The following is a 13,129-nucleotide window of genomic DNA, read 5'->3' as shown; positions in this document are numbered from 1 at the left end:
GAGAAGCATGGAGAATATCATACAAGTGTTCATGGGGCAAGAATCATCAGAGACTGCTAACCCTAATGGAGAATGTGATGACGAATATGATACTTGTCCAGTCTTAGAGTGTCTCCCTCACAATGCTTATTAATTGCAAAAGATAAGATCAGTAAATGTATAGTAATTGACCGATAGCTGGAGTGTGTAATCAGAATTCACACCACCAGTGAGGGGCAGTGGACACTGTGGGCTTCCACCTGTGGTTCTCTGAGAAGGCCACAGCATCGCTAATGAGGTGTTCTGCCCTGAAAGGTATAACCTGAATCAATTCATTGAAAAGCAAGAGAAAAGCCCCTAATAAGGGGCATTTTATTCTTTGAAAAATGACTGTGTTCTTCAAGGTGCCATTATCATAAAAGACAAACACTGTGGAAGTACTTCAGATTAAAGAAGACTAGGGAGCTATGACAATAAAATGCAGTACCTGAACTATATGGGGGCCTGTAACGGCGGGGAAAAAAAAATGCTACAAAGGACACAATGGAGTCAACTGACCAAATGGAAAAATGGATGGTAGATTAGAAAAAAGTAGAATACAAAAGTTATATTTTTTGAAGTTGACAATGTTCTGTGGTTATATAAGAGAAAATCCTTATTTTCAGGACAAACACACTGAACAATTTACGGATAAATAGCACAGTGTACATGACTTATTCTCGAGTGGTTTAGAAAAAACATTATGATTAGACAAACAGATAATGAGAATAATACAGCAAATGGGGCAAATGTCAGCGACAAGGTGAATCTGGGTAAAAGGTGGGTGCCCTAAGTACTATTTTTCTTCCTACAACTTCTGCATACACTTAAATCAATTTCCAAATAAGGGTTTGTTTGTTTCTTAAGGCAGGATAATAGCTATCAAATCTGAGAAGAAGCAAACACACAAAAACCAAATGTGAATTGTAAGGAGAAAAATCTAAGAACCAAGCAGAGGGAAAAAAAAGAACCCAGAGAATTGCATGGATAAGACCGACTACTGACTTTTCATTTGAAACAATGGAAGCCACAACAACATTTAAGTCCTGAAAAAAAAGAAATCTGCAAAAATCTACTTCCAACTCGAAGGTGAAAGAAAGCCTTTTTCAGGTCAACAAAATGTGAGAGAATTTGTTGGCTGTCAGATCTGCACCGAACAAATGCTAAAAACAGCTCTTCACGAGTCAGGGACACAGAACCAGGTGAAATCCTGGATTTATACCAAGAATTGAAGAGTATCAGAAACCATAAATACAGGGAAAATATAAAAGACTTCTTTCCTTCTTGAAAGCATGTCTTTAGAAAGCAGAATGACGCCACATCAGGTGTGTAGGAAGTACCAGGAGAAACAGGATGGGCACAGCGGGCCACACAGGAAGCAACACCGAGCATGAGGACAGCTGCATGGCTCAAGGGAAAGCTGAGCCAATTCTCCACATTCTTCCCCAAGTCCCTGTCAACTCATGACTCTGTCTCCTTAGGTCCTCCCATGACCCCAGTGCCCAGGCTTATGCTACCCAGAGCCTTCTCCTGCCATCTGTATCCACCCCTGCCCCACCTCCCACCTGTGGGTCTACCTTGCCACTTCACTTTACCCCCTTCTCTGAGAGCCACTCATTTTACAGATCTTATTGGCCTTTTTCCATTCAACGGCTTAAGTAATATTTCCAGTTCCTAAACTGCATACTTTTCTATAATTCCTGAGGTTGACAAAAGTTTTCCCATAGGTTAAATTTAATTTGGGACTATAAATATTTGTATTACATCCTTTTAAATAGGCTTTCACCAGTTTCATGTAGAGATATCCTTGACAGGGCTTCTAAATTTGAATTGTTTACAAATCACCTGGGTTCAGGGTCGATTCTGATTCAGGAAGTCTGACATAGGGCCTGAGTTGTACATTTCTAAAAAACTCCTGGGTTTTGCGCTGGCTGCTGGTCCTTAGGTGACATTTTGGTAGGAATGTCTTAGGCTCTTTTTTTCCTCCCCAACCCCTGTATGACCTTGATTTTGATTATTAACCCAAATTAATTCAAAATGTCACTGGCTTTGGTAAATGGCTACACGGTTGAGCTAAAAGTATAAGCAAAATAACTAGTTTCATTAAAAAACATTTAATTATGTCCACTTACAAAATATCTATGATAGGATTTCTTTGCTTTTCAAAGGGCCGGATAGGGCTTTCTTTCTCTTTGGGAAAGCCATTTACATGGTTCTGCTAAAAACAAAACAAAACAAATCAAAAAACCCAAACCTACCAAATCTGTTTCAAGGTTTTTTCAGGTCACTGTCCCTTTACGTGACCAGCTCCATTGGTGGAGCTGGCATGTGAAGAAGGAGAATGCTCATCTCCCCGGGAAGGAGAAACATCTTCTCTTGAATGAAGAAGAAAAAGCAGGAGGGTCCAAGATACACAACTGCCTATTAGGCCTTTCTCTTTCAGAAGAAATGAAACTGGTTTCTCCTCCAAAGACCAGCAGAAAGAGCTCAGAGAAGGGGCTATGTAAACCGTGGACTTTGGGGGGCTATGATGTGTCAGTGTGGGGTCATCATGGGTACCAGTGTGTGTCCCCGGTTGGGGGGTGGGGATGGTTGATAATGTGGGAGACTGTACGTGTGCAGGAGCAGAAGGTACATGAGAAACCCTTACACTTACCCCTCAGTTTTGCTGTAAACCTGAAACGACTCTTTGAAAAAGAAAAGGACAGGGCACTAAGTAAGAACAGTTGGAACTTTCTCTCTGATAACCTACAAATCAGGAGTGGGTTCCTGGAAGCTGGATGGCTACAAGCAAGGCCCAGGGCTGGAAATGGTTATCCAAAGGGGAGAATTCTATTTTCTTTTTAAAATAGAATAGGAAAAAGAAAAAAAAAGTTAGATGAAACCCAGATAAATGATGCTACCAAGTTTTTAGGTTTCCTTAAACTTCAATCTAAATTTTTATTGTTTTTGCCCCTTCAAATGTGAATGACTTAAAAAGGCAAAAATAATAATGTGAAAGTGGAAAAAGCTGCCAGCCAGCACCTCACCCGCATGTCCCAGGCTAACATCCCTGACAATGTGCACCCAAGGGGCATGTCACCTTCATGCTTTCTTGCCTAAAACGCACAACCTCAAGCTAATCACGAGAAAACAGACATGCGCTAGCTGAGGACGTTCCAGAGAATATCCAGGATTCCTCAAAAGTGCCAGTCATGAAAGACAAGGGAAACCTGAAAAGCTGTCCTAAAATGAAGGCAGCCAGTACAATGCGGTTCTGGATTGAGGCTGGAAAGGGGACATGAGTGGGGATGCTTGATGAAATCTGAGTGAAGTCCACTGTTCTGTTGATGAGATTGTGCCCACAGGAATTTCTTAAATCTCGATCAGCGTACTCCGGTAATGCAAGATGTGAGTACCGGGGGAAGCAGGGTGAAGGCTGAACAGGACCTTGCTGTGTTATTTTTTGTAGGCCTTCTGTAAATCTAACATTATTTCCAAAACTTTTTCCATTAAAAATTAAAAATCAAATTTTCAATGAAAAATTCCATTAAAATTATTATCATTTATTATATTTAGAATGTAAAGGCCAGTTGCTACTTAGCATTTTCACTTTAATGTGTATATATATTTTTGTAAAGATACAGTAATAGAAGCATAGGCAAATACCCTTTTGGCTTACCTATACCTAAAGCCTTGGATGCCTCCACCACAACCCGCTGGGCAGCCCGAGGTGTGGGCCGATGTCCCGGGAAGCCTGACCTCACAAACCCAAATGGAAAGGTAGAGGCATTTTAAAAAAGCAACCACCTCATCAAGCTCTGGGAAACTGATCCTGGGGGACCGAGTGTGTGTGTAAAACATCACTTTGTATAACTCCTATAGGCACTTGCTTTCCAGAATGATGAAACAAAGAACAAAATGAAAGCTTTCCTTACAGAATCAAGAAAAATTAGGTTCTGGAGAGAACAAGCAATCCATGGCATCGTGATGAGATCTTCTCTACGGGTCTCATAATAAATTTTCCCTATCCTTGGGACTCAATCTCTTCAGGAAAGAACCTGAACATTTCCCTGTGTGGTGACTAGGACTCAGCTGGTGGAAACAGGCGTTCTCTCCGTCTCTGTGCCGCAAATCCATTAGAACCCAGGATTGTGGCCTGGCTTCCAGGCAAAAGAGCCTAAAAGAATTCCTGACTGAAGTGAAAAAACAGGTCTTGCCTTGTATCCACCCCAAAGTTCATTCTCAAGATTAACTGCGTATTTGTCAAGCCACATTTCAACTCCTGTTGCAGGAAAGAAGTACTTGTTTGAAGAGTGTACCCGAGCCGAACTGTAAAACGTTATATATTGCACAAATGAGTGTGGTTATTATGTCTTAGTATTCCTTTGAGGACATACTGTATAGTATGTTAAAGAAATTCTAGCACTTTCATTTTAGAGACCTGATTCTTTTAAATCACCAGATATTTTCTACCTTTATATTGCTTTCTAATCTTACGAAGTGAATATGGTGTTCTAATAAAAAAATCTGCAATAACATGATCTATCTCTTTTCCATTTTCACCAAAGTTACTTTTTTTTCAAAAAAGAGCAAGGGGAGAATATCAGGAAACATATTATACCATGGATCTTAAGTCTGTAAATTTATCCTCTGGGGTCTACTAGGGCCAGAATAATCTCCTATGGAGGAAGCATTATTTTTTTAACCGCTGTGCACAGCGGGTGGCTTTGGGGTGGGTAGGACGGGGCACTCCACTCCAGATTTTAGCAACAGACTCACAAGGCAAACGCCATGAATATCACATTCAGCTGCATGGCCATGGCAATCACAGGGCTGACAAATTCCTCCGAAGAGTATTCCATCCACACGGTAATAGCCAGGGAGGCAGGACTGCAAGAGAGGGACACGTGACACACGTGGGCAAAAGCAACCTTGTACATCATGCAGATCATTTTCTTGTCAATAGGCTAGGAGTATTACCTGCTCCATTTTCCACATGTAGAGAAACATACTTCTTTTTCCCCCTGCACTTCTTTATTGAGGTGTCATTTACATGCCATAAAATGCACCCATTTTAAGGATATAGTTCAATGATTTTTCTAGTAAACTTACCGAATGGTGCACCATCACCATAATCCAGTCCTCTTTTTTTTTTTTTTTAGGGTTTATTTATTTGAGAGAGGGAAAGTGCACACGTGAGGGAGGGGCAGAAAGAGAGGGAAAGAATCCCAAGCAGTCTCCCCACTGAGCGTGGAGACCTACATGGGGCTCCATCTCATGACCTGAGCTGAAATCAAAAGTAGGATACCCAACTGACTGAGCCATCCAGGCACCCTTCTTCATTTCTTTGTAAAGGTTTCTACCTTTAAAACCTAGTGGTGGCTACCATCAAAACCTAGTGGCTCTCTGCCTTTGTGGTATCTTGCCATAATATTATCATGTAAATCTCATGTAAATCTCATATAATCATGTAAAACTCAGTCACTTAACCAGGGTTTCAATCAAGAGGACATTTTCCGCTCAACTTGATTTTTCTTTTGGGTAAGAGTTACTACATATTACCATCAAAGCACTCGAGGGTGGTCTGTGTCAAACCGCAAACATTACAGGTGTGCTTTCCAGGGTATCCAGCAATGCTGCCCCTGACTGGGAGGAGCAGGGGGCCCCATCCCAGACAGTGCTTCCCATCCTTCTCAGGATGACCCTGAGAACTATTCTATTTTATAGACGTGGAATCTGGAACATGGAACAATTAGACCCCATGCCCACTGTGCTAATGGAAAGAGTCACACCTCCCAGACCTGTGGCCACAGAGCCTCTCAGGGCTGCCCCAGATATAAAATGGTGTTTCAAGTGCAGACTGGGGAGTAATTACTTTGGAGGTCAACATACTCCCATGGAGCCATCGGAACAGGGATGTGGATCTGGTTTTCACTCTTGTAAAAAATATTAAAATTGCATTTTCATCATATGAGTACATATACATGTGTTCATTCACACTGACCTTTTGTAAGTTCCCTTAATGCCGCCACGCAGCCGTGCTCCCATCAAGGACAATGGGCTAGTCTACGGATGGGCACTAAGGGGGAGCTGCCTAGGGGTCTGTGTGGTGGCTACAGAGCTCTTAAGAATTCCAGTCTCTACCTATGGCTGCCTGATTTCCTTATATCAGTTTCTAATGAAAGAATGAGTTCTTCTGCCGACAAAAAACACTTAAAATTATATGTTAAGCTTCCTGCACTTCCTTGAGCCAGTGTCCTAAGCACATTTTCCTCTAAACCCAGCAGACCTGGAGTTCTCCAGCAGCATCTGCTCACTGCTGCCCCCTTTTGGTCTAGCTGGCCTGGGCTTCTAATCATCTACTTCATCTACCCACCGCAAGCCACACACTATGAGGTAACCTTAAGGTCATTTATCTGATAAGCAAACAGGACTCAGGTCCTACAGATAATTCTTTGTCCTAAAAATATATGTTTTAGATATAAAAAAAAAGTTCATGGGGTCAAAAAAGAAACAACCCTGTAAAATATTTAAAAGAGAAATAGAAATATTTCATTAAAAACCTACATTATGAAGCACAGGCCAACTATTCACTGCAAAGTTATAATTGATAAAGATTTGTAAAAACAACTCATAAGTTAAATGTTCTCACTTTGTAAAAATCATGGTCCCAATCTCACAGCCAAGAACAAGGGTTCATGATTATTGTCAGTCTTTCTTTTTTTAAAAAAAATTTTTTTTAAGATTATTTATTTATTTATTTATTTGAGAGAGAGACAGTGAGAGAGAACATGAGCGAGGAGGTCAGAGGGAGAAGCAGACTCCCCATGGAGCTGGGAGCCCGATGTGGGACTCGATCCCGGGACTCCAGGATCATGACCTGAGCTGAAGGCAGTCGTCCAACCAACTGAGCCACCCAGGCGCCCTAAAATTTTTTTTTAGGATTTATTCCTCTATTATTATTATTTTTTAAAGATTTTGTTTATTTATTTGACAGACAGAGCTCACAAGTAGGCAGAGAGGCAGGCAGAGAGAGAGGGAGAAGCAGGCTCCCTGCTGAGCAGAGAGCCCAATTTGAGGCTCGATCCCAGGACCCTGAGATCATGGCCCAAGCTAAAGGCAGAGGTGTTACCCCACTGAGCCACTCGGGTGCCCCAATCATCATCGGTCTTAAACACAAGAGAGGCAGGACCGTGTGGTGGTTGATGGGGAAGATGAAGCTTGGAACCCGACATGACTACTTCCTAGCTGTTTCCTACAGAAAGAGGTTAGGATTGTGCCAAATACATAGGAAGTCCTCGGCAGGAGAGAGTTATTATTGATATTTATGTCCAAATAGTTTCAAACTGTATTTCAAAAATATTTTTTAGCAACAGGTGACTTTTACTGGTGATAGCAAGTGTGTTCTCACACACTTCATTGTGAAGTAGAGCTCACCTCAGTTAACACAGCTGGAGTTCCTAAAAAGTCTCAAAATGGGCCTGGCTTGTCTCATGTTTTCTAGGTGTCATGCTGGTGATGTATAAATGTTCAGATGCAATCAAGTCCAGTCCTCTTTAGAAATGCAAACTACATGGGTGCCTGGGTGGCTCAGTTGGTTAAGCGGCTGCCTTGGGCTCACGTCATGATCCTGGAGTCCCAAGATAGAGTCCCACATCGGGCTCCCTACTCAGAGGGGAGTCTGCTTCTCCCGCGGACCTCTCCCCTCTCAGGCTTTTTCTCACTCATTCTCTCTCTTTCAAATAAATAAATAAAAATAAAAATCTTAAAAAAAATAAATGCAAACTACAGCAGGGGCAGCGCAACTTCCTAGTTGACTAAAGCAAGAGAGTAGACTGAAGTTGGGCCATTTCCAGGTGTCCCAGAACCACTTCCCCCCAAGAAGAGGCACCAGATTGCCTTAAACACTGATGTCCAATAGTCCTATAGCCCCTCAATGTCTGATCCAAATGGTAGGTTTCTAAAGTTAAAATTCAAGTGCGGCTCATTGTATCACCTTTAATGTGCTTTTTTTTCTCCTTCAGAAAGAACAGAAGGAAGGAGAGGGGAGGGCAGAAGAGGAGCCTCACCTCACAGGAGATCCCTGCGTAGCCTTGGGGACATTCGCAGTGTTCCACCTCGGTGGCCACGGCCAGGTCTATGACGTTAGGGCTAGCTGTATCCAAAGAGACAGAATCCAACCTACCAATAGACAGAGGTCACCCCGTGACTCAGACGCCCTCCTGCAAACGACAGCTAACACCTCGATGAAGGTAGATTCTTTAAAAAGTTCTGTTCAAACAAATAGGTGATGGGACCTTTGTAAGGAGCCACGGATTTTCACAGCAATATGATTTCTGAAAGCTGTCGGCTGTCGGTATTGCCTAGAAGGCCTCTGCAGCATTTGAGACATTTGCAACATTGTCTGCAAAGAAGAGCAGGTGCCTAGACAGCCGTGGGAAGGGTCTGATGTTGCCCAGTCATAGCTGAAACACTTCAGAAAGACTAACCCATTCAATCATCCTACCTCGAATACAGAGATTGTTTCTAAATGTATAATCTGTGTTTGTTTATCTGTGTCCAACGTGCATGCTGGCACTGCCAGAAATTGGCCTATAGGAAGTAATCACATGGCCAAGGATGGGAACATTAGCTTAAGTGTACAGTAAAATCTAAGAACATTAACATCAGGAGGGTAAAAACCGCATGCAAAGTGGTCAGACAACTGTGAACTTATCAGGCATTTCTCAGAAAACCGCCCTGAAGGTTTCCGATCCTGACCTCAAGATGACCTCCTACTGTGGCATGTTTGTCACGGACAACTGTTCTTACATCTTCACTAAAATTGTAATAAAAGTATTTTTTAAGACAACCGGTTCCATTAGCTGTGCTCTTGAAATAATCAAGTAAAATATACTGCACTGAAAACACATCATTCTTAATAGATGAATATGAGATTAAAGACCCTCCCCACGAGCTTTCCCTTTCTCTCAAAACATACCTGTAAAGAGCCCTTTTTGCAGAATTGTAGTTGGCTCTGATCAAGAGATGCGTCACGTTGGCAAGGACAGTCATGAGCTGGTCGCGATCTATCTCCCTTTTTTTATTAAAATCTCGGAAGTTCTCCGGCACAAGTCTGACCACGTTCAAGTACTCTTCATAGGGTTGTAAAGACAGCCCCTCAGCCTGGGTGCTTAAAGTGAGTCCATTTCCCTAACATTTAAAACAAGAGGGAATGTATTTGTAATTCAACTTCATGATCAAAGAATAAAATCGTGTTTGTATTCAGCAACGTGGCTTTTAATTTGTGCTTAGGTTCTCGGGTTGAAGGTGTAATCGTGTCTGTAAATCTTGGTCCAGAATGACTGGGGGCGAGGTGTTTCATTGTATTCCCCTCAGAGGGATTCATAGAATAAATCTTTTTTTTTTTTTTTTAAAGATTTTATTTATTTATTTGTCAGAGAGAGAGTGAGCGAGAATAAATCAAAAGGTTGGGTCCCACACCGGGATCTCAGGAGAGAAGCAGCACATGTGTGCCACCGTTCCCCTACACCCCTCAACTTTAACCGAAGAGCAAAAGTAGAAAAGCATATGAAGATACCTCAAGCTTTCCCTAAAACGGCCATTCACCAAAATACCTTATGTCACACTCTCCCCACTTGCCGCAGACTGGACACGGGGGTGCACAGCAAGGTGCCGGGAGATAAGGACACCCGGGTGGCTCGGTTGGTTAGCGTCTGCCTTCAGCTCAGGTCATGATCCCAGGGTCCTGGGATCAAGTCCCATGTTGGCCTCTCTGCTCGGCGGGGAGTCTGCTTCTCCTTCTCTTTCTGCCCCTCCCTCCAACCCCCCGCTTGTTCTCTCTCTCTCTCTCAAATAAACAAGTAAAATCTTTAAAGAAAATTTTTAAAAAATCAAGGGGGCAGGAGAGGGGGTAGACACTGCTGACTAGAACCTGAGGTGGTTTCTTACCTTTGGGAAAATTTCCAGTGATATTTTGGAATTTCTTACTTATATGCTGTGGCCCCTCGAACACCTTGGGGGCCTATGTCCCCCAAGGTGTCCTTGAGCACCTTGAGCAACGGGGGAGGAGGAGAGTGAGAGTACAGGGTTAGGGACAGTGGCTCAGGACAGAAATGGCAGCCCATCTCCGTCCCCACACTGCCAAGCACTGCCGCCTAAGCATTCACGTGGGAGGCAATGTGGCAGGAGGTGACAGAGGGGCTCAGAGGGCTGACAGGGGACTGCCAACATCAGGGCTGACATCGGTCCCCCTTTTCAACTGAAAAGCTGGGTCAGCTTCAGGGATGGAGGGACAAGCCACATGGGCTGTCCTGAGGCAGCTCCAGGAATGGGCTCAGAGAGAACTGTCACATTAGGTCTCGGGGATATCTGGACCAGGCAAAGCCTTGCTAAACAACCACCTGGCCCTGGGCTCCCTGCTACGAAGCCCTCCTTCAGCCACTCGGAGTCACAAACTGTCCCTTGGCTAGGCACTTCTACTCTACAGCAAAGCAATGTGAAAGCAAGTACCTTAATGATGACGTCAGCGTGAGACATGAGGTCGCCATCCACTGTCTCCACGGGAATATCGTAAGACACTGTGTACTTGAGGAAGCCACCAAACGCAGTCAGCTGAAAAACGTAAGTGAGAGTGAACACGGAGGGCCCATGACCACAGTCCCTCCGAAAGAGGAAGTGGTGGCCAGGATCCGTCGGGAAACCACCTGGCTGCTCGAGGGGCCACAGCATATAAGTAAGTTTGCAGTAAGGCAGCGAAAAAAAAGTCTATTATATTATAATATTGTTTAACCAGTATTACCAAAATACAGGATGTGATTTAAAGGTAGAGAAGGAAGATGTGCTCCTTCGTAGAGAGCCCAAGGTGAGTGAGGCTCAGTGTCTGTGAATCACACAGGAGAAGGTATTTCACTTAAACCCTTTCTGAGTTAGGAGTTAGATCTATGATGATAATCCCAATATTCTGACCTCATTGCCATGCTTGCAGAAGAATAATAAAGGGGGCACCTAGGTGGCTCAGTGGGTTAAGTCCTCTGCCTTCAGCTTAGGTCATGATCCCAGGGTCCTGCTATCGAGCCCTGCATCAGGCTCTCTGCTCAGTAGGGAGCCTGCTTCCCTCTCCCCCTCTGCCTGCCTCTCTGCCTACCTGTGATCTCTCTCTGTCAAATAAACTAAAAAAAAAAAAAAAAAGAAGAAGAAGAACAATAAAGAACACGTCTCATCAGCTAAAAGAAGGGCTAAAGGCTTTTCCTCCTGGTCATATCCTTTCATGTAAAATGGAGATTTTCTTCATGACAGATGTGTGACAACAACCCAAGGTTCAGAATCTAGTCTGTGAACCATAAAATCAGAAAAGTGATCTTAATAGAAAAAAAAATCATTAACCTTTGGTGATAAGATCCTATTGTAAATAAAGCACACCTTCTATTTCAAGGGAAAAATAATCATTTTCAAAATAAACACTACTTAAACCTAAATCTACATAAAATCTAAATAAAATAAGTTATAAAATTAAAATATGACCAACAAATGGAAACTTCCCAAGCTATAACACCTGCACTGTGATGAAACACATACCGTGACTTCAAAACAAACCAAATGCACAGGGAAGGGGAGCACGGAGCCTGATAGATTGCACTGAGTGTATTTTCAGATCATCAGAATCTGGACAGAAGTGGCAATATTAGGGGCGCCTGGGTGGCTCAGTAGGTTAAGCGTCTGCCTTTGGTTCAGGTCATGATCCTAGGTTCCTAAGATCAAGCCCCACATTTGACTACCCCCTCAGCGGGGAGTCTGTTTCTCTCTCTCTCTCCCTCTGTTCCTTCCCCCTGCTTGTGTTCTCTCTCTCTCTCTCTGTCTCAAGTGAAAAAAAAGAAAAAGAAAAAAAGAAGCGGAATGACTGGTGAGGAAGAAGGGGACAATGGCAGGTTAAATCATATTAACCAAATTTCCATTTTGTAGAATCACCATTTTGCATTTTCTTAAAATGAGAAGTATCCTGTCTGTTACTAAATGGGAATGTTAGGTGAGAAATGGTCCATCTTGATAATGAAGCTGGCAGGACCCCAGCCCCACTGCCCAGCCTGTCCCTCCTGAGTGCCTTCTATGCGCCGGGCTCTGGGGCTAAGGTTAGTACAGGGCTAACTGAACAAAGCAGGAATGCACCCCACGCTTCACAAAGCCCCGAGTCATTGATCCAGGAATGCAGAGGAAAGCAGAGAGCCTGTCATGGGAGATGTGGACAAGACTTCCTACAACAGACCACCCATGACCCATGCGGCCAAGAATAAAGTTCCCAGTTTAATGATGGAATAAAGTCACACAAGGCTAAGCCAGACCATGTGAGTTGACTTAAATTTCCAACAGATGTTCTTTCTTAATGTGCTTTGAGATCTGTGCCCAAGATGTCTCTCCCAGCCATGGCCCTACCTTATTTCCGAGGTAGGCCTCTGGGGCCGACCAGTAATACTTGGAAGTCAGCCTCTGTGAGACCACCGTGTTGTTGATGCTGATCCAGTGATGCCCACCCAGCGCGTCTTGCTGAGACGGGATCTTGCTCGGACTGACCAGGTCAGTGACCAGCCACCCAGACATATCTTTCACCTTAAAAAAAGATTCAGAATTTCAGATCATGAAATAGAAGTCCCCTGAGATGTCACCCAGCACAGGACTAACATCCCTACAGTGAAGAAGTAGACCCAGAGACCTTACTTAGGGGCAGAGTCAATACCCTGTGGCCACAGACCCACATGACTTGCAACCCTTCTACTTGTCAAAGGACCAGGAACATCTAAGAATGAGTAAGATTCTCCCCAGATCCCCAGATCAATTATAAGCAAGTGAGCGAGCAGAACTGTCAAGGTCATGGACATGTATTTTAGGATTAAAAAATAAAAAAATAGCAAAGACCTTAATAGGTGCATTGAACAAAATGCCTTTTGCTAACTCTGATTTCTTCATCATTGCTTCCTGCTTTTTACCAAAAAAGCTGAAAATTGTCTAAAAATAACCTTCAGATCCCATCTTCCTAATTTGTCATCTACAAAGACATGATAAGCCATTACCCCCCATGGTAGCCACAGGAATTCATCTTCCTTCTCAGGTACTGTTTGGGGTTCCCACTCCCTCC

General features: G+C 43.3%; 1 protein-coding gene across 1 annotated transcript in view; it reads right to left on the bottom strand.

Moving 5' to 3' along the window:
- Positions 1 to 13,129, bottom strand: part of LAMA1 (laminin subunit alpha 1) — a 157,436-nt gene that overhangs the window by 76,205 nt on the left and 68,102 nt on the right. The window contains exons 12-16 of the mRNA XM_004742732.3: positions 12,430 to 12,603; positions 10,513 to 10,614; positions 8,981 to 9,192; positions 8,070 to 8,181; positions 4,780 to 4,890 (exon numbers count right to left, since the gene is read on the bottom strand). Coding sequence (XP_004742789.1) covers positions 4,780 to 4,890; positions 8,070 to 8,181; positions 8,981 to 9,192; positions 10,513 to 10,614; positions 12,430 to 12,603 — 711 coding nt within the window. The remainder of the gene's footprint in view (positions 1 to 4,779; positions 4,891 to 8,069; positions 8,182 to 8,980; positions 9,193 to 10,512; positions 10,615 to 12,429; positions 12,604 to 13,129) is intronic.

The sequence above is a fragment of the Mustela putorius genome, unplaced genomic scaffold (genome assembly GCF_011764305.1).
Source record: "Mustela putorius furo isolate JIRA1106 unplaced genomic scaffold, ASM1176430v1.1 tig00003858_pilon_pilon_pilon, whole genome shotgun sequence".
NCBI lineage: Eukaryota > Metazoa > Chordata > Mammalia > Carnivora > Mustelidae > Mustela > Mustela putorius.
Note: the sequence above shows the minus strand (reverse complement) of the source record. Positions and strands in the feature narration are given on the sequence as shown.